The sequence below is a fragment of the Sapajus apella genome, unplaced genomic scaffold (assembly GCF_009761245.1).
Source record: "Sapajus apella isolate SASKATOON/1434 unplaced genomic scaffold, GSC_monkey_1.0 scaffold89, whole genome shotgun sequence".
NCBI lineage: Eukaryota > Metazoa > Chordata > Mammalia > Primates > Cebidae > Sapajus > Sapajus apella.
This window is the reverse complement of record NW_022437029.1, coordinates 4,631,280-4,652,484: the sequence shown is the minus strand read 5'-3', so window position 1 is coordinate 4,652,484 and position 21,205 is coordinate 4,631,280. Positions and strand designations below refer to the sequence as shown.

General features: G+C 46.5%; 2 protein-coding genes across 9 annotated transcripts in view; both read right to left on the bottom strand.

The window, feature by feature from the left end:
• Positions 1-52: 52 nt before the first annotated feature.
• RPL31 (ribosomal protein L31) lies at positions 53-4,470 on the bottom strand. The gene is made up of 3 exons (XM_032255480.1): positions 3,962-4,470; positions 2,262-2,387; positions 53-529 (listed from the first exon to the last, which is right to left on the bottom strand). The coding sequence occupies exons 1-3, from the start codon at positions 4,066-4,068 to the stop codon at positions 397-399; spliced, it is 366 nt and encodes a 121-aa protein (XP_032111371.1). The 5' UTR covers positions 4,069-4,470; the 3' UTR covers positions 53-396.
• Positions 4,471-10,801: 6,331 nt separating this feature from the next.
• NPAS2 (neuronal PAS domain protein 2) overlaps positions 10,802-21,205 on the bottom strand; it is a 172,074-nt gene continuing 161,670 nt past the window's right edge. For 5 of the 8 annotated variants that reach the window (XM_032255474.1, XM_032255470.1, XM_032255468.1 and 2 more), the window contains 5 exons: positions 20,912-21,109; positions 19,027-19,217; positions 18,603-18,695; positions 14,403-14,583; positions 11,885-12,224 (listed from right to left, as the gene is read on the bottom strand). In XM_032255474.1, coding sequence (XP_032111365.1) covers positions 12,042-12,224; positions 14,403-14,583; positions 18,603-18,695; positions 19,027-19,217; positions 20,912-21,109 — 846 coding nt within the window. In that variant the 3' untranslated portion in view covers positions 11,885-12,041. Of the gene's footprint in view, positions 12,225-14,402; positions 14,584-18,602; positions 18,696-19,026; positions 19,218-20,911; positions 21,110-21,205 lie in introns of all 8 variants that reach the window. The other 3 variants (XM_032255467.1, XM_032255473.1, XM_032255472.1) reach the window with 3 other exon arrangements.

Genomic DNA, 21,205 nt, shown 5'->3' with positions numbered 1-21,205 from the left:
ATAGGATATACAAGCACATTATGTTGTAACTAAAAAGAACCAAAACATAAAGGCAATTTTTTTAAGTTTATTTGATATATTTGACGATCAGTGATTAGTTCTCATCCACGTTGACTGTCTGTAGATCTGTAAAAGAAATGACAGTCAGCTTCCACACCACATCACATCTCGCATTTTAACTCTCGAAACCTTTTGTAGGAGGGTCTGGGCCTGTAGCATTCTATTTTCCACAATCTTTTCACACTCCAGATGTGGACCAGTTTAGCTTTCTTTAGCGTCTTCCCACAACACAATTTAAAAAAAGGTATAATGATGTAGTCACCCCTCCTAGCTTAACAGATGAATTCACATTTTAACAGAGCTAAGGACATTTTTCTAATGTTAGTTTAAATGGCTTTATGGGATGGAGAACTTACTTTTGAAAGTGGTAACGGGCACATAGGTAACCAAAGTATAGAGCTTATTTGGTGAATCTTCATCCTCATTACGTTTTCTGGACAACCGCACACGGATTCGGTATGGGACATTCCTAATAAACACATAATTGTGTTGCTAAAGTAAATGCATCCTTTCAACCAAGCAGCTGCCAGCTGTATTCATGTATCTCATCCCTGCTTCTAATGCTGTCCTGTCATCTAGTATGACCAAACAAGAATTTATCATGATATTCAATCAGTTAATCCTAAGCATATATCTGGGTCCAAATGTGTCAGTCTTTTGTCTCTAGTGCCAGAAACTTATGTGATTTTTCTGTTACATTAAAATGTGAAGAAATGGCTGGCTTGTGCCTGTAATCCAGCACATTGAGAGGCCAAGATGGGCAGATCACCTGAGTTCAAGAGTTCAAGACCAGCCTGGCTAACATGGTAAAACCCAGTCTCTACTAAAAATAAATAAAAAAAGCCAGACGTGGTGGTAGGTGCCTGTAATCCCAGCACTTTGAGAGGCCAAGATGGGCAGATCATCTGAGGTCAAGAGTTCGAGACCAGCCTGGCTAACATGGTAAAACCCAGTCTCTACTAAAAATACAAAAGAAGCCAGGCGTGGTGGTGGGTGCCTGTAATCCCAGCTACTTGGGAGGTTGAGGCAGAAAAATCACTTGAACCTGGAGGTGGAAGTTGCAGAGAGCTGAGACTATGCCACTGTACTCCAGCCTGGGCACCATCTCATCCCCCCGGCTCCCATCGCGCAAAAAACAAAAAAAAAAAGGTGAAGAAACACCTAAAAATTCTGCCCAGGCGCATACTCAGTTTCTCTATCCTCCGCATGCTATCCTTTCCTCCCGTTTTACCCTCCCTGCAGCATCACAGCTGATTCTCTATGATCTTATGATGTGCCCAGTATTGTTCTAGGCCCCGAATTTCTATAAATTCAGGACTTCTCTTGGCTCCTGTGAGCCCATCCCTCTTAATATCCCAAAGAAGGCAATGGAGGCTCCTTTACTAGACACCTCTCCTGCTGTCCCCCTGTAGGCCCACCCATGGAAAAGCTGGGTCTCAGGTCCCTCTCTCGTTTATCTCACTTAATCCTAAGGTTTAAATACCCAGATGCAGACAGTCCCTCCGCCATCCATTTCCAGAATCAACTAGTCCACACTGTCATCATTCCTCTAGCTGCCCCTCACTCTACTTCTGCCACTTGATGTCCTTTACAAAGCACAAGCCTCCCCTGCCTTCTGGTTCCACTCCACAGCAGGGTCAAATGTCAACACTACTAACACCTGGGCTAGGCAATTCTTTGTTGTGGGAGTAGCCCCATGAAATGTAGGGTGTTGAGTAGTCCCTGGCCCATAGTATGCCTCAGTAGTGACAGCAAAAAAACTGTCCCCCCCAACAACCCTGGGAAGGGACAGGTAAAACTGCCCCAGGCTAAGAACCACTTCTCTCATGGTGGACTTGTCATGCTATCTATATATCCTACAAGGTCTGCCCTCACCTGTCCCTCCTTGACTGGGCTTGCAGTCACTTATTCCACCCAACCTGCCCTAACCACCCTGCTTCCAGATCCTACCAAGCTTCGTCTCTGTGCAATGCTCTTTCCCACCCTACAGTGTTGGCTCCTTCACTTGGGTCTCAGTTTGTAAGGCATATTTAGGGGTTCCCTGCAGATGTTACCCCACCCTGAGGCATGTCACAGTATTTTCATTATACTTCCACATGCATTAACCAAATTACTCAACTAATACAGGCTCTGCAAGGTAAGCGCCCGATACGCTGGTGTCATTGTGAAAGTTCACCTTCTAATACAGATAACTTTAGCACCTTATTCCTTTGGCCCAGACAGCTTTGTTGAGCCTGGTATCAATGCGCACATCTGGAGTTCCCATCTCCTTCATAGCAAATTTCCGAATCTCTTTGAGTGCCCGAGGGGCACGCTTCTTGAAGCCCCTAAGATTCAAACATAAACGAACAAAGGAGCAGAAAATTAAATTAGATACATATAAGAAGTCCTCAATATCACTGATAGGCTCCTGGAAATGGACTTTAAGCAATGTCCTCTATAACAAAACCACGTTTTGACAGCATACAGTAGGCCAGCTTAAAGTTCAGTGAAGACTTACTGTAGGTGGTATGTCCTCCTGTCATAAAACCAACCTAAGCCAATCCTTAAACCAGGCAGGAACAATCCTTTTTTCGCCACCTGTGTGCAGTGCTCAGCAACTAGCACAATAATTAGGATAAGATGCATAAACCATGAAGTCCTCAGGACATGTTATTGGAACAGACAGATCATTCAACGCTATTAACTTAGTCTACACTTAAAGAGCAGGGATCTGAAATGTGCAGGCAGACTTCCTCTTGAGTATGAGGGCAATGGTTAACTCCATGGAGCTCTCCGTCTGTCAGTCTCTATCCAAAGAGCAGCATGTGCATTCATTAACTTATGTCTGCTCAGAACTCCGAGTTAGGTACTAATAACCCTCTGTTCACGACGAGGGTACACAGATACCTTTAAATTTTATGCTTTCAGTTAAATAAGAAATGCAAAAATGCAGAACTCTACACAGGCTAAAAAGACCAACCATTTGGATAAGGCCATTTCAAGTGAGGCAGAGACCAAACAGCCTACAGAGGTGTCCCACCGCCCCAAGACTGTAAACTACTTCCTTTGCCCTATCCTCTCCAGTAGTATGATGCCATTTCCAGAACCCATCAAGCAAGCTCACTTCACTTAAATACTTAAACACAGAAGTAAAGGGTACTAGAAATAACAGCAGCTGGCAATCCATAAATCCACAGGTTGCTTACATAAGCTTTACAAAGTCCATCAGATGGTATCTAATACTACAGAGAAAGACAAACCAGGGAAAAAAGAGAGAAAACATTAGGGAAGGGAAGTTTCTATAAGACGACCAAGGTGGGCCAGGTATGATGTGGGCACCTGTAGTCCCAGCCACTCAGGCTGAGGAACGGAAGCGGAGACCGGGCCACTACACTCCAGCCTGGAGACAGAGCAAAACTCTGTATCAAAAAAAGGGGGCCAAGGTTGACACTGGACTCATTTAATTATCTGTGAAAAAGCATTCAGGCATGGGGAAAAAAGGTAAAAATTCAACAAAGCAGCTACTTTTGAAACAGAAGCATGCCCGGTATGATTAAGTGGGTCAGCCAATGTGGGATCACACCAAGAACTCTTGATTTCTAACCTAAGACAGAAGGCCGATGGAGGACCTGAGAATAGACAATACATGTTTGGGGATAGGGAAGGGAACGGGAACACGGAACTACTACTGTCAGCATTCAGATAAGAAAGAATGGGGGCGGTCAGGAAGACCAATGCAACTGGTCAGACCGTGAGTGTATCTGGAAGGTAGGGTCCACAGGATTTGTTCACTTGCCAATGAATGAAACAGGGAAGGACACAAGAGGAAAAGACTGGGGTGGAGACGATTCGGCACATCTCTGAGAGTGACAACCAGACGCGTGAGTTTGCGCTCCAGGGCGGCTACGGGGATACTCACACTCCATGGATGCGCTTGTGAATGTTGATGGTGTATTCTCGGGTCACCACCTCGTTGATGGCAGAACGGCCCTTTTTCTTCTCGCCACCCTTCTTTGCAGGAGCCATCTAAATGCAGGCGACAAGGAGGCTCAGGACAAAGCTGGACAAACAAGCCAAGTCCTCCCTCCCAACCTCACGCTGTCACTCTCGGGGCGCTTTCAGGTGCTGAGGTCTGGCCACGCTAAGTCGGTCACCCAGTGACCCACGCAGCCGCGCTCTCAGATGCCTCCGACCCGGAAATCCCTGCCGCCCCGGCTCCCCTAAGCCTGGTCACTTTCCTCCTCAGGCTCCGGGAGCCCTTAAAAGCAGCGGGCATTCCCATCTCTCCACAACCGGAGCCCCGGGCTGGCTCGGGAGAGATTTCGCGGTCCCAGTTAGCACAATCCTAAAGGAGGATGGGGCCGGATTCCAGAAGCCCAGACTCCGCCACACATACTCACTTTGCCGGGTCGGAGGTGGAAAGGAAGAGCGCGAGGAATTGTGGGAGAAGGAAAGCCGCAGTTGCGAGTACAACTTCCGGGTCGCCTGGAGAGGGGGTGTGGCTATGGAAGGGGAGAGACGAGGCTGTGACGAAAGCGGCGCGCGCCGAAATGGGGCCAGCGAGCGGGGTCAGGGCGGGTGCGTGCGTTTGGGCTGCAAGCTCTCGTCCAGCTTCTAGCTGAGAGATTCCCTCTGGCTCCGCGAAGGAACTTGCGTCCCTTGTCTAAGTCTTCGGATAAAACCCAAACCTAGGCCTACAGCTGGAGAGAGCAGGGCCAGAGAGAGAGAGACTTTCGTTTTTTTTCCCCATTCATTCATGCATCCTACCAACACTGACTGAGCCTGCGTCGGGCGCGGTGCCTGGCTGACGGTCCCAGGGTCACTAAGACACAGCCCCGCGCTGGAGGTCTTAGGAGGGCCAGCACAGCATTGCGAGTGGTTGCTGTCCTGGGCGGTGGCGCCACAGGACGGTCGCGTCGTCCCGGTGCATGAGGGTGGGTCTGATGCAGAAAGGAGGGGAGACTGGTGCGCGGTCTGGAAACACTGACAGGAGATATTAGTAACTGAGGAGTGGTGGAGGCTGCTGCACGTCGAAGGACTGGAGTAGCGTGGCTTCCCAGACTCTTGGTTGAGGAGTGAGAGAGCCTGTGGGGACCTACTCGTTGAAGATTTAACTATTACTGGTAATAAGGAATCATTGAAAGGTTTCCAGGAGGGCAGCGCCATGATCAGATGTTTTAGAATTAATTTGGCTGCCCAAAGTATCGCTTGGGAGCACTTGGTGGCTACAAGACCACTAGAAATAAGCTATTGATAAAATGCAGACAAATGATGAGGGTCCGAACTAAGGCAGTTGCAGCGGGATTGGAAATGAGTGGACTAATTTTATAGATACAAGGAGGTAAAATTAAGAGGATTTGGAAAGAGAAGACCAGAGGAAATGCGACATTTAAGAGGTATGGAAAGCAGAGGCTGTAAGAAATTAGTCAGGAATCATTAGAGCAGTGTGGAAAGACTTACCTGAAAATATTCTAGGCCGGGCGTGGTGGCTCACACCTATAATCCCAGCACTTTGGGAGGCTGAAGTGGGTGGATCACGAGGTCAGGAGTTCGAGACCAGCCTGGCCAACACGATGAAAACCTGTCTCTACTAAAATAGAATTAGCTAGGCGTGGTGGTGCGTGCCTGTAGTCCCAGCTGCTCGGGAGGCTGTGGCAACTTGAACCTGGGAAGTGGAGGTTGCAGTGAGGGGAAATCGAGCCACTGCACTCCAGCCTGGCAGCGAGTGAGACTCCATCTCGAAAAAGAAAAAAGAAAATATTCTTGGCCGGGCGTGGTGGCTCATGCCTGTAATCCCAGCACTTTGGGAGGCCGAGGTGGGCGGATTGGGACCAGCCTGACTAACATGGTGAAACCCTGTCTCTACTTAAAAAATACAAAAATTAGCCGAGTGTCGTGGTGCGTGCCTGTAATCCCAGCTACTCAGGAGGCTAAGGCAGGAGAATCGCTTGAACCCAGGAGACGGAGGTTGCAGTGAGCTGAGATAGCACCAGTCTGGGTGACAGTTGAGACTCTGTCTCAAAAAAAAAAAAATTCTCATATAAGCCAACTAGAGGACAGCATGGCCCACAGGTACTAAGTGCCACAGAGTTCAAGTAAGGCAAAAACAGATGTCTCCCTTAGGTTCTACAAACAGGAGATGGTCAGTGATTTTGGCAAACAGCTTTACTTCTGGAGCACTGGAGTGTGGGAGTGGGCTGCTTCCACCTATTCCCTTCTTTCACAGGAGTACACCATTTTTAGTGCCTTCTTAAGCACACGAGCTAAAAAGTTTCTGAACCCTCAAATATACAAATATTTATTCAACCCTCAAATTTAAATTCTGGCTTGTATGGAATTCTAGATTGAAAAGACTTTCTTCCCAGCATTTTGAAGGTGGGCTTCATTGTCTTCAATTTTTCAGTGTGGTTGAGAAGTGATGTGTCATTTTTTTCTCTCTGAAAGATTTTAGGATCTTCTCTTTGAATTTCTGAAATTTCATGATGATGGGACCTTGAATTTAAAGGAAATTTCCAGAACGAAAGAGCTTGATGTTCCAAGTTGAAAGGGCCTACTTAATGCTTGGCTCTTTGGTGAATGGGAAAATGCCCAGAACAAGACACCCCTAATCTAACAGGGTTTTCAGCAATGGACACGTCTCAGGTTCTCACAGGCAGGACTGGAGGCAGACAATTTCAGGGCTGGAACAGGGACTGTGATATCATGAGGAACTTTTGTGTCCTGTATCAGGGTAGCTGTACCTCTAGGTTTCCCAGCAGTCCTCAAAGGCAAGAGTTGGTGGTGGACAAGCAAGCTTCCTGCCATGTATCTTATCAGACTACAGAGGACTTTCCAGAAACTTCCAGTAGCTTTCTGCCTGTCATTGGCTAGAACTAGGGGCTCCATTGCAGTTAGGCTGGGAGAGCACGTACCTGCCAGAAGCAAATGGGATTGTCATGATTACGTTGACCTAATGATGGACTGTGTATTTTTTTGGCCTGGACTAGACACATTGCTTTTAATGCACAGAAGTGGGGTTCTGTTAACAAGAAGAGAGGCTGGCACCCTTTGGTTCAACCCGGTGATGCTTGCTGTCATCTCCTCTTTCTCATGCTCAGGCACCCTGAAGCTTGCCTCAGGCCTTGCTTACCCCATGGCCCTTTTGGGATCAACGTTCTGATCCTGACTCCCTGCAGTCACTCTCTGAAGATGTGATCCTGCCCTTTCTATCTGGCTCCCAGCACCTAGAGAGGGATTAAGGGACAGCTTCCTGAGGTACCATCCATTAGAGATAAAAGTGTTACTGTAATAAATCAGAAGTCTCGTGCCAGCGGACTCAAGTTTCCATGTAACTGACAAAATGTGAGTAGATCCTACCTCTTGTTGAAACAAATAGACCCCTCCAGTGGGAATCTAAAAAAATGTCCCTCTCAGATGTCAACTCTGCTGCCTTATATAAATGTTGAACAGACTTATAATAAAGATTGTTAGGTTTGGGGACTGAAAATCATTCACCTGCCTGGGGCTCTGCAGACTCTTCCAGCTTCTCTTTCCTTCCCAAGCCCCAGGGACGGGGTCAGTGACTGCTGGGCCGTAAAGAGACCAGAACCACGTAACAGGAACTTTACTTTGTAACTGTCTGGTATTTGTTAGCTGTGCTAATCACTCATGTGTTTTTACTTTTACTGATTAGCAGAGAATCCTTAAAATGAAATAAGCTCTGAATGTTTCCCTGTGGGAGCAGCAAGAGTAGACAGGAAACAACAAAATAGCACTCCCCTCCACCAGCTTTAGGGGTGACAAACCTAAGGGACTGGGGGTGGGGGGTCCTCCTTGGCAGTTTCATGCTGGACTGAGCTCCAGGAAGGTCCAGTAGAACTTCCCAGGAAGCACCACCAAAAGATTTTTAAAAGAGGGTAGGAAAGAGATGCTAAAGAGAGCCATGTCCAGACGTGGTGTGGGTAGACCGGGCCTGGGAGGTCAGTGTGGAGGCTGCTTCTGTGACCCAGCCTAAATGGGGTCCAGATGAGGCAGCAACTAATGTGACAGAGAGAAGAGTGGTACAAGAAGAATTTGAAGTGTTAAAATCAATAGTTCATAATTGACTTCATATGGAATGTCAATTTAGGAGAAAGTTTTAGTGCTGAACAAAATCACATTAGAAAAGTAGACTACAATATAATATATATTATATTGCAGAATTCAATGCAATTTCATGACTGAAGGTGTTTTCAGCTCCATCACAGCAGGATGATCCAATTACAGCAACAGAGGCAGCACTTGACCCAATACCAGCTCTTATACTTAACTCTAGGCATTCAGATTTTAATCTCTACTTTTTTTTTTTTTTAAATTAACTAAAAGAAATCAGGACTCCTTGGAGGGTAGTTGCCTCCATGCCTTGAGACAGGAAAAAATAAATACATAAAAAATAAGTCAGTATGGGCCTTGATTGTGTTGTTTCCCAGGAAATCTGGAGCCTGATTTCTGATGGACAATGCTAAAAAGAGAAAGCAGCCGAACCCAGAAGCCGGCTCTCGCTGGCTGGGTTGTACCAGTTTGAGCATGAAATAAATAATAATAGTCAATTAGAAAAGTTGAGTTCATAAAAGGCCATGAGTTCCCGACTTCATGCTTAAAATAAAACATGAAATATAAAAAAGATAATTGTAATTTAAAAAGGAGTTGATATCATAGGTGTGTCTGTGTGGTTAGGCAAAAATCCTACATAAGTTTTTTCTTTTTTATGTTTCTAATGCATTTTTTTCTCCAGAAAAATAAAGCTGTTTATATGGATAGTATGAAATTCATGCATGTCTGCCCAAAAAGCTGCTAACAGGTTTCTCTAGAGGATCCAGATTAGTTATTTCTCTAGGACATTAATGGCAGACTTGGAGACCTTCAGGCTGTGCCTACACAAAGTGAAGAGAGAAACTGGAGCAGTCTTGTACAAAAACAAATTTTACCAGATAATTTAGACAAGAGTGTAAAATGTCATGGCTTAGAACCGTTGGCTAACTCCCCATGTTGTGTGCACAAATAACATTTTAAAATTTATTAATGAATTTTAGTTGATTTAGAGACAGTAGATACATTTTAACTGAGTTAATTTAAAAGATCATAAACTTAGTGTACTCCGGAGTTCATATTTCAGTCCGTTCACATGAGCCAGGATTTTATAGTTTTTCAAATAGAAAGGTCATGGTTTTTCTGGAAATAGGACAGGATTGCAAATAGCCTTTTAATGAGCAAACTTCAATGAATCAAAAGTTTAGGGATTAAACTTCCCATGATGAATGTGGGTTTAAAGAAATATTACGCAATAAGAGTTTTCTGAGTTTATCCAAATTCTGAACATGTGTAAGATTTAAGCAAAGCTAAATCAAATTAGTAGGAAGGCACCCTCTGCCTTCTCTTAATGACTTCCAGCTAGAAAATTCTAGGACAATAAATATGGTGTGTCCATTAAAAATCTTGTTCTGCTTAAAAAAATTCTTGACAGCAAATTAAAATACAAATTCTTTTCCAGAGAAGTCAGATCTAGAAACCTCTGAATTTATAAAACATTTAGAAATACTTAATCCAGTTTTACACAGCATTTTTAAGGGGGTTCATTCCTGCTTCCTTTAATATGTTCTAGTATGTACAAAATATTTTCACTTACCTTTTTTTCAGAAATAGAACAATTGTTTGAGTAATAAAACTTTTTGGATGTATTTATATGGCACCCCTTCATGCCATCCAAAACTGGTCCTAGTCTTAGAACTGGGAAGAGCCATTCCCATTCTACATGGGCGGAGTAGGAGCAGAGAGCCATAACAATGCAGCAGGGAGAGGAACTTCGCTCTCTTGGGCCAATGCTTTTGGAAAGGGCATTGCCATCTCAATGGTTCTCAACCACAGTACACCATTGTACTCTCCTGTCAGCCACATGATGGGGTGGCTGTCTGTAGTTGGCAGACATGTTCTAGATGCTGCAGCTATGCCAGCAGCTAGTACAACCCCAACATGGCATCTGTACACATATTTTATATGCAGACACAGATACGCTGCCCACATCACTGATAACTAAGTATTGGTGGCGAAACCCCATGGAATTCCAGCCGGAGTGAGTTTAATGATGGGCTATAAATGAATGCTTTGGTAGAGAATGTCTTGGTTATCTCCATGGATTTTACCTATGTCAAGACTGAGATGTTGGCCAGGCGTGGTGGCTCACGCCTGTGATCCCAGTACTTTGGGAGGCCGAGGCGGGCAGATCACTTGAGGTCAGGAGTTCGAGACCAGCCTGGCCAACATGGCAAAACCCATCTCTACTATAAACACAAAAATTAGCTAGGTGTGGTGGTGGGTGCCTGTAATTCCAGCTACTCGAGGTGAGGCAGCAGAATCACTTAAACCTGGGAGGCAGAGGTTACAGCGAGCCGAGATCGTGCTGCTGCACTCTAGCCTGGGTGACAGATACTCTGTCTCAAAAAAAAAAAAAAAAAAAAGAGAGAGAGAGAGAGAGACTGAGATGTTTCCAGAAACTTTTTTCTGTTTTTTTTGCTGTCACTTCTACAGTAAATGATTGTTTTTCTGGTGCAAACTTTAGTACAAAGATCAGAACCTGATAGGCCGATGCCCATGTTGCAGCTGCAAAAGCTGACCACTGCCTGACTTACTGATCACTTGCTTTCATCTTTTCTGTATCTTTATCCTTGAAACATCTTGAAATTAGAAAAATAGGATTATTGGTGAAAAGATGTATGCAGGGATGTATAACAAGGGACAGAGGAAATTGTACAAATTTGTTAATTTATTACAAAATGTTCACTCACAGAAAAACACAAGAAAACTTTTATACTTTTATATTTGGGAAAGGAACTGGTATCTCAGATACAAAATAATTTACACATAAGCCATACAATTTTATTTTATATAGAAATAGGTCATTATTACAACAGCTGTACAATTCACTACGCTTCATCTTATAATTACATAAAATCTTTTCTTTAGAAACATCTCAACATAACAAAACATACAAAAAAAGCAAAGTGCATTTTGAAAAGGAAAATCCAATTCTCAGTATTCTCATGAAGATATGTAGAAAGATGCAGCATTCTCACTCAAAGGGCCAGCACATGGCGGGGTCTCTCCGGGGACTGCAGTCCCCCAGGCCTGTCTGGCTTGTGAAACCTCTCCCCTCACAGGCTTGAAGCTCTCAGCAGAACTCTGGAATGTCGGCTGGCATGATTGTGCTTTGCTTTGAGTCCACCTTTGTAGTTGCAATCAATGCAGTAAACAGGAAATAGTCCAGTGTTTTATTTAGGGGCTAAAAAATCACCGCCAGCATGGCATGGGGTGAAGAGCCTCACCCTGTTAGGGTTTAGGCCAGAAAGTGTCAATCTGCAGCTTGGTTAATAACAACCAGCTTCTCTGATTTGGTGGGCTGTTGTTGTTACTGTGGTCTCTCAGTGAAGCCATGAGACCTTATTATTTTTTAAAAAAACAGAAAGTGCCTAAGTTATTTCCTCTGTGCAGCTGTGCAAATTAAAACAAAAACAACCATTTAAAAATAATGAAAAATAATCTCTTTATTCTCTCTCTCCAACAGATCTCTGACCCAGTCCTCCAATGCAAAGGGATGACGATCAAGAGAGCGAAGGCCAGCTAGCGCAGATGGCCGGGTCGCAGTTGGCGAGAGTGGCCAGTACACTCTCGGGGGACGCGGCGAGATGCGCCATCTCTGAAGGTAAACCGAGCAATGACGCCTACACGGGGCACCTGGTTCCTGTCCAGTATGGCTATAGAGTGTGCCCAAGAACCTTGGAGGCAAGGGAAACACGGTCAGTATTCCTGATCATTTCCACTGCACCAGGTGCTGCACTCCAGGGATGGTTACCATCCAGGAGTTCTGAAACGTATGCAGTGTGCACAAAAGCCAAGGGTTTAGCTCAGACTCCTCTCCCCGTCTCCTGTGGCCACCCCCCTCATCCATTGGTTAAAGCTGATTGTGTCCCAACTTTGGTGCCAGGGCACTATCGGGGCGGCTGCTGGAGCCCTGACGACTCAGACAGACTGCTGACCCTTCGGGGAGGACGCAGGGGCTGGGGCTGTGCTGGGGGCGGTGCGGGGTAGCCCAGGGTCCCTGGCTGTTGTGAGTAGGTGGAGAGAAGTAGCGAGTCCTGCTGCTCACTGTGCAAGGAGGTTGGTGCCTGTACCTAGAAAAAAAAAGAACAAAGGGCTTCAGAGGTGGTTCTGATGTGTCCGCCCTCAACCGTCTCACAGGGCAGTGTGGGGCGTGCTGCAGATTCAGTTAGACTGCAGGGCTGTCTTTCTTGGGGAGTCATGTGGGGAGAGGTGGCTCTGGCAAGACCTGGGGGTGTGATGGAGATGGGGAAGAAAGGAACCTTAGGATGAATTCTGAAGCTAAGTTCTCTGCCAGTAGTAGGGGGCTCTTTCTGGCCCAATTGGCCTTGCGCTGTGCCTGTGGGGAATGGTTTCTTTAACACGTGCACATGATCTGCATGCAGCCAGCATGTTTTTGGATGATGGAACCTGAGGCCACACGCAGACAGTCCACAGGGGAGAATCCAAACACACATACAGTTTGCAGACTTCTCACTGCTGGTCCCTGATCCCCTAGCTGCCTCCAGATATGGCCATTCGCCAGCGCCTACTAGGAGCATCGTGATTGGAAGTTTAGAAGCTTCAGCGGCCAAAGCCTGACTTTGGAAACTTCAGTCTCATCACCCACTATTCCCTTCCTTGAAATCTCCCCCTGCAAGTAAGCCAGTACCTCCCTGCTCTCCAAGCTGCCCGGCACAGCCGCCCTGCACTTGTGCTCAGGCTGTCTGGCTGGAACACCGTCCTCTTATCTTCACCCTCACCCACACTTCGGGCATCTCCTGGACATCAGACTTTGCGGTGGGTGCCTTCTGAGCCCTCCCTCTTCTCAAGTCCCTTCCCCACGAAGGCTTCCCCACCACAGCACTCCCACTCTTCCCAAATCCGAGACTATGTTCTGTGCTAACCTACCTCTCTGCACCCCACCCCAAGGCCCCTAAGGGCAGTGAGGGGGCTGAAAGGCTCTCGGTATTCATAGCCTGTATCTTGTATGCAACAGGTGTGTGCAAACTTGTCTGTTGCTCATTTCCCATCCAAAATCACTTCTGGGTCTCGAGAACTGACAAGATCTGCAAAGCCAAAGTCTGATGTGACTCCCACTATGCATGGGGTCAGGGAGATTTGAAAATTATAGCACAGATGGCTTAGCAGCACTGGAATTAAATTGCACTCTAGAACTTCAAGGGTGGCTATCTTCATCGCAATCCACAGTCCTCAAGAGGCCTTAGCCACTGCTCATTCTCCATGGCTCTGTAGGTGCAGTTGGGGCTGCAGGCCAGGGACAAAGCCCCCCAGGACAGGGAAAGGCTGGGATGAGGAGGGGCACCCTGCACATGGGCGAGGGAAGGCCAGGCCCTTCTGGAGCTTGGCAGATGCAGATGTGTGGCCCCCACATGAACCTGCAGACCAGTGGCTCTGACCCTCCCTGCTTCTGGCATACTTGGCACTTGCTTGAAGTAATTTTTGCCTTCTAAGTAGCGACCACATGTAAATGAGCTCCAGATTTTCCTGGCAAGCCCAATTTCACACAACATCACTGTACTTATTAAGGCAGGTTAATGGATCTGTAATTAAATGTGATTTAGTTTTATATTTACATAGGACTTTCTCTATAAACACACTGAAAAGTCCAACATAGTCATCAATGTTTTTTGGCTTTTGCTCAAACAACTCTGAAAACGTCAAGACACAAATCCTTGAGTAAAAACTACTTTTTAAAAAAGGAACATTTCAGGCCAGGCATGGTGGCTCATGCCTGTAATCCCAGCACTTTGGGAGGCCAAGGTGGGTGGATCATGAGGTCACGAGATCGAGACGAGACCATCCTGGCCAACATGGTGAAACCCCATCTCTATTAAAAATACAAAAATTAGCTGGGCATGTTGGCACATGCCTGTGGTCCCAGCTACTCAGGAGGCTGAGGTGGAAGAATTGCTTGAACCAAGGAGACAGAGGTTGCAGTGAGCAGAGATTGTGCTACTGCACTCCAGCCTGGTGACAGCAAGATTCTGTCTCAAAAAAAAAGGAATATTTCAGCACATAACCAAACAAGGCATAATAGCCGACTTGTAATTTCATGTACTCCATAGACACAGACTTCATAAACTTTAAGCATGAAAAACAATCAAATAAGAACCTTTCTGGGGCTTACTTCTATACCATGGATAGAACAACTTTGAAATCAAGGGAATAAAATATCTTTGAGACTTGAGGTGCAGAGCATGGCCCAGCTCTCTGGCCTGCACAGGGGCCCCCTGGGCTGTGGCACCCACCTGCAGGTAGTGCTGTGGTGGCTGCTGCCGGGCCTGTGCGGGCTGCAGGGGCGATGGCTGGGAGGTGGGGAAGCTGGGGTGGAGCACCGCCTGCCCCATCAGCAGGACGGGCATTGGGGCACTGCTGCTGTTGGTGGGGTGTGCGTCTGGATTTTGAAACACGGTCTGGCTCTGTGCATACCTGTTTCACATGGGAAGGAGAAAACAAGTCCTTTAAGAAGGCAGTATTGATATGACACCAAAATCACAAGCAACAAAAGAAAAACTAAGTTGAACTTCGTAAGAAACTTTTGTGAATCAAAAGACACTATCAACAGAGGGAAAGGCATCTCATGGAGTGGGAGAAGATATTTGCACATCACATGTCAAATAAGAGACTGATACCCAGAATATATAAAGAATGCCTACAACCCCACAGCAAGAAACCCAAACAACCCAATCAAAAAATGGGCATGGGGCTGACATTTCTCCAAAGAGAAGCTAGAAAAGGCCAACATGCACATGAAAATGTGCTCAGCATCACTAGCCATTAGGGCAAAGCCGATCAAAACCAAAATGAGATGTCCCTTCATACTCATGACAATGGTGACTATTGAAAAAACCAGGAAGTAACAGGTGTTGGTGAGAATGCGGAGACACTGTAACTTTAGTGCTCTGTTGGTGAGAGTTAGTAAATGGTGCAGCCACTGTATTAAATGTTGATATGGTTTGGCTCTGTTTCCCCACCCAAATCTCATGTTGAATTATAATCCCTCATGTTGGAGGCGTGGCCTGGTGGGAGGTGATTGATCATGGCTGGGGACGTCCCCCTTGCTGTTGTTGTGATAGAGTTCTCCCGAGATCTGTTCGTTTAAAAGTATGTAGCCTCTCCTCTCTTGTTCTCTCTCTGCCCCTGGCCATGTGAAGATGTGCTTGCTTCCTCTTCACCTTCTGCCATGATTGTAAGTTTTCTGAGGCTTCCCAGAAGCAGAGGCCTGTACGGACTGCAGAAGGGTGAGCCAATTAAACCTTTTTTCTTTATAAATTACCCAGTCTTAGGCACATCCTATAGCAGTGTGAGAATGGACTAATACAAATTGTATGGTAATTCTTCAAAAAATTAAACACACAATTACTATTCTACCATATGATCCAACAATTCCACTTCTGGGTATATACTCAAAAGAAGTAAAAGGAGGAAATTGAAAAAGATAATTATACCCATGGATGTGTATACTTATCTTTTGGTTATTGTGAGTACACTATTATATATTAAACAATTATTGTAAACCATTATTCACAATAACCAAAAGGTAGAAACAATCTAAGTGTCCACTGAGAGATGAATAGTTTAAAAAAATGGTTTGTCCATATAGTGGAATATGATTCAACCTTGAAAGGGAAGGAAATTCTCATGCATGCTACAATATAAATGAACCTTGAAGACATGTAAAGTGAAATAAGCCAATCACACGAACACAAATGTTATATGATTTCTCTTATATGAGGGCTCTAGAGTTGTAAAATTCTTAGGGACAGAAGGTGGCTTTCAGGGGCTGGGGGAAGGGAGTGGGGAGTGGGTATCTAATGGATACCGGATTTCAGTTTGAAAAGGTGAAAAAGTTCTGGAGCCGGATGGTGGTGATGATTGCACAACTGTGTGAATGTATTTAATGCCATGGAACTATACACTTAAAAATGGTTTAAATAGTATAGTTATGTATATTTTACCACAATAAGACATTCTTAGGCCTGGCACAGTGGCTCATGCCTATAATCCCAGCACTTTGGGAGGCCAAGGCGGATGGATCACTTGAGGTCAAGAGTTTGAGACCAGCTTGGCCAACATGGTGAAACCCCATCTCTACTAAAAATACAAAAATTAGCCAGGTGTGGTGGCACATGCCTGTAATCCAGCTTCTCGGGAGGCTGAGGCAGGAGAATTGCTTGAATGCGGGAGGTGGAGGTTGCAGTAAGCTGATCGCACCACTGCACTTTAGCCTGGGTGACAGAGCAAGACTTCATCTCAAAGAAAACGAAACAAAACATTTTTTAAAAAAGAAAGAGATGATGATGATAATGGTGCATTAACCAGGAGCAGAGAAAGGCCACTGAAGAACAGTCTGGGGTTATGGACAGGAGCAAATGTGTAAAGACACTGGAGAGAAGTCTGCTTTGTGTGATCTTTTTAGAGATGTTATTTCCCTGCATGGGTCATCCGTGACAGGCATTGGGGTTCCAGACTTCCCCTGAGGAGGCATCTCTGTGTGAGGGAGGCAGATGCTGACACACCCGGGAGAGTGGAGCTGTTAGGTCGTGTCTGGAAGAGACAGTCAGGGAGATGGGGAGGGTATAAATGATCAGTTTAACAAAAAAATGGCAGTTAGAGTTCCCAGAGTTCCCAGATGAAAGAATTTCCATACTTCCCTAGTTCATGGCATTTTAGGCATCTCTGGAAAGTGATGTAACAAGAATTTTTGTTTCCATTTTTAATTTATCTTTTTTTGAGAGAGTTGTACTCTGTTGCTCAGGCTGGAGTGTAGTGGCACAATCTCAGCTCACTGAAACGTCCACCTCCCTGGTTCAAGTGATTCTCCTGCCTCAGCCTCCCGAGTAGCTGGGATCACAGGCACCCACCACCATGCCCAGCTAATTTTGGTATTTTTAGAAGAGATGGGGTTTCGCCACCTTGGCCAGGCTGGTCTCAAACTCCTGACCTCAGGTGATCTGCCCGCCTTGGCCTCCCAAAGTGTGATTACAGGTGTGAGCCACCTCGCCCAGCCTGTTTCCACTTATTTGGATCATTTAGAAAGAACAGGAATAATCCGAAAGCAAAACCAGCCCAGTTCCCGCCCCCCCACCTAACTGATAGACGTGAACGGAACTTTGCAGATGGCTCTCCACAACGTGCAGCTCCCTCTTTACCCTCCTGTGACCAAAGGGAGGGTCAGAAAGTCTCGGGGCAGAGGCTGCCTAGAAAGTTATCCTGAGGCATGGGAGACCCCAGACAGGGCCAACAAGGTGCACTTTGAAGATTCAGGGAGCCAAAGGGGCCTGTGGCCTGGAGTTAGCTGGCTTCCAGCCCCACCATGTGTGCTGTGTAGCCTTCGAGAATGTAAGCTTTAGAGCTACATTTAAAAGCTCAGCCTCTTCACTAGTTAAAAAAAAAAAAAAAAAGAGGAGCATGTGCCAGCACCCTTGAGTTTTTATTGGGATAAAATGAAATAATGAACATGCAAGCCCTGCCCTCAGAAAGGCTGTAACCATCTGCCATTACTCTCTTTTCTGAGTAAAAACTACTTTTTAAAAAAGGAACCTTTTCAGCACATAACCACACAAGGCATAATAGCCGACTTGTAATTTCATGTACTCCATAGACACAGACTTCATAAACTTATGAAAAACAATCAAATAAGAATCATTCTGGGGCTTACTTCTATACCAGGGATAGAACTGAAGGAGGGCACAGAAGGAAGGCTTCCAGGGAGAGGACCTGGGGGTGCCTGCGAGGCCTCTACATGAGGACATCCCAGGGCTGATCGGCTAGCAGTGTCCTGGTGAGCTGTGGACTCCAGTAAACCAGTGTTAAGGTGAAGGAGATGTCTGTGTGATAGCTCTATTTCTGCCTCATTCTGAAGCGCTAGAAACTGTTTTCCAGCAGCTTTTAAACTATCCCCCTGTGTCTCCAGTAACCATTGTCTCTAGTAATTAGGCAGCTGAGCAAAGCTGCGTGGGGTGCTGCGGGTGCCAGTGGAGAGGAGGTTGGGGAAGGGAGGGAGCGGGCTGCTGGTCTGGGAGGGAAGGGCCCAAGCACAGTGCCAGAGGCACAGAGCACCAAGTGTGCCTATGGAATGTCAGTTGGAGCCTGGGGGAGGGTCCTTGGGAAGGGGATGTCGCTATACCTTCCAGGGATGTCTCCAGGGGTGAGGGCTTTAGACCTGTAAAGAAGTTGGAAGATGATGGCAAATATGGGGTGTGAACCATTTCATTCAGTGCTGCTCTAAGCATGGGTGCTGACTCAAAGTTTTTTCTGCTGAAATGGGACACGATAGAAGAAAAGCTAAGGGGCAGTGTCCCCCTCACAGCTGTGGGCACACTCAGACCCTGGCTTTATTGCAAGGCTCATGTGAGTGCTGCTGGCCCAGGCAGGTGAGGCCTGGCCAGCCTGGAACCAGTCCGCCAGTGCTTGCCTCCTGCCTCCCGCCAGGATCCACGACGTACTTGACTTGCCGTCCCGTCCTGCTGACCTCCGAGGGCTGCCTTGCGTCACAGGACCCGGGCATCATGGGCTGGATGGGCTGGCTCAGCAACAGCCTTCAAGCAGAGGTGGGGACATAGGAAACTGATCAGCACCTGAACCGCAGACCCACTGGTGGTGGCAGTACTTGCTCAGCCTAGCTGGACCCTTCATGGTTGACCCTGATCCCCACTAGCCCCACTCTGTTCTCAGAGGATGATGGATACAGCGGGTAACCTCCCCTGGACCTCAGGACCCCAAGCCCTATCTTCTGCTTCCTTAGCTGAGATCAGCTGTGGGCACTTTAGAATCTGTCTGAACTCTGCCTCCGTCTAAAGCAAAGTAGAACTGAAATGAATGGGGTAAAATGACGCCTGGGTTATCCTTCAAACAAGGGCAGTCTTGTACCTGAGCTGCCGGTCATGGCTGAAGTCTGGGCTGGGCTGGCATTGGCTGGCATCCTGGGAGGTGGAAGCAGGTGTGGTTAGATTCAGACTTGTTGGGAGCACTGCTGTGGTGCTGCTGAACGGGGACACCAGGCTGCTTCCAGAACGGCTGCTGCTCTGCATCAGCTGCGAGCTTCTCATTGGCTTTGGACCCTAGAGCATCATTTCAATGAGAAAGGTAAGACTTGGACTCAACCTCCAGGCCATCTCTCCAGGAAATCTCCCCAGTGCCTCCTCCTTCTACCCACCCTTGCCTTTCCTCTAAATCAGAACCTCCCAGATATTGAATTACTTTGATCTCCTGACTGTCTTCCCCATTGGATTGTATTTAAATCCCCTGGGACTAGGACAATGCCCAACTTTAGGCAGGCAAGTAGCAAATGTGCCTCCAACTGAACTACTTTCTGCTTCAAATTCTACTACAGACACGTGGTCCTCCTGGTTGTTTCTCCGACTCGCCAGGCCTACTCCTGCCCTGGGGGCCTTTGCACGAGCTGACTGCTCTGTGGAATGCTCTTCTTCTGAGATTGACGTGGCTCATTCTCTCAGTCCCTCAGGTCTTGACTCAAATATTATCTTATTCACGAGGCCTTATCTGGCTACCTATTTACACCTCCAGCACACTCCTGGCCCTCACCAGCATTCCTATGCCATTGGGCATATCATTTTCATGTTTGTCTGTCCTCACTTGGAACAGAGATTCTTTTTTCTTTTCTTTTTTGTTCACTGCTGTCCCTCAGAACTCAGAATTGAGTGCCTGGCACACACTGAGTTGAGTGAAATAATAAATGAATGGGGAATGGGCTTGCACCTGCTTTGAGTTTTTCTATTTCACTGATTGTCCATTCATCCAATAACATAGTGCTCTCATTCTTAAAGATTTTACACAATTTTCCAATATCAGATAGTATAAATCTTTCCTCAGTTTTCTCTTTTCCAAAATTTTGTTGGCTCTTCTCACCTGTTTATTTTTCTGCTGACCTTTTGAATCAAAAGGCTGCATTTTCAAGCAAAACTCTTACATTTGAAGACAGATGGCCTAAATACTTCCATATGTGTGCTTATTGCAGCTTATCTAAGTTCCCAGATTCTCTACTGGACTACAAACTCCTCGAGGCCTAGGACAACTCTTGTTCATCATTGTTCCCCTGGGTATTGGTGAATTCAGGAGCTCAGCTGACGTTACCGAAGCCACAAGGGCATGGGAATGCAGGGCTGGAGGAAAGGCTGCCTTCCTATCCGTCATCCTACAGGAGCCCTGCTCCAGACTTCTGAATTTCATTCAGTTTGAGTGCCATTTATCTGCTGGCAATTTTGTCCGATTGCAAGGTCATTGGTGGCTTGGAATAGGTGGAAATGGCTGTGAGGGTTTGGCAAGGAGTCTGGGGGGCCTGGAGGAGCAAGGGGTGCCTGGGGCAAGGGACAGTGAACAGCAGTGGCTGCCCACATGGGTAATGGTTAAAACCATAGTAAATGGTGGGGACTGTGGACATGAATGCTGGGACATTCAGCTGCCAGTGGGTCTCTGGGATGGCCATATCTGCCTCCAACCCTAAGTCAGCATCAAAGGTGAACATTTTAGCTGCGCGATATCTTATAAGCACAGGAATAAGGGACTAAGGTGGATGTTTATAAAACACAGAAGGAAGCCAATACAACTTGGGGCTTCAAAGTGACTTTAACAGAAGAAGGAAAAAAAAGCTCACCCAAAAACCTACCCCCCAGTCTATAACCAACAGGGCAGTGGGCCTCAGTTCATGCAGGCTGCAGGAATCAAGTACATCCCAAACTGCAAGAGGGTGTGTGCTCTAGAGGCAAGGATGGAAGCTCATGAAGGGCACATATACCTGGGTTGATATCACGCTTGATTCTCTGAGCAGGTGCTGGCTTGAGACCTGGGCAGAGGAGATCTGCCCTGGAAGTTGGGGGCCTGCCCCGAGCTGGGGCTGAGTCACTGCCGCCGACCTTTGCTGTAGCTGCTGCTGAGCCTCCGGTCGCTGGGTGCTGCTGAAGCTCAGGGATACAGCTGGCGGCTGTAGGAACATCTGGGAGCAGAACAGAAATGCCTGTGAAGTTGGGGTCAATGGGTGCCTCACCAGTGTGTACCTTCTTTTTTTTTTTTTTTTTTTTTTTTTTTTTTT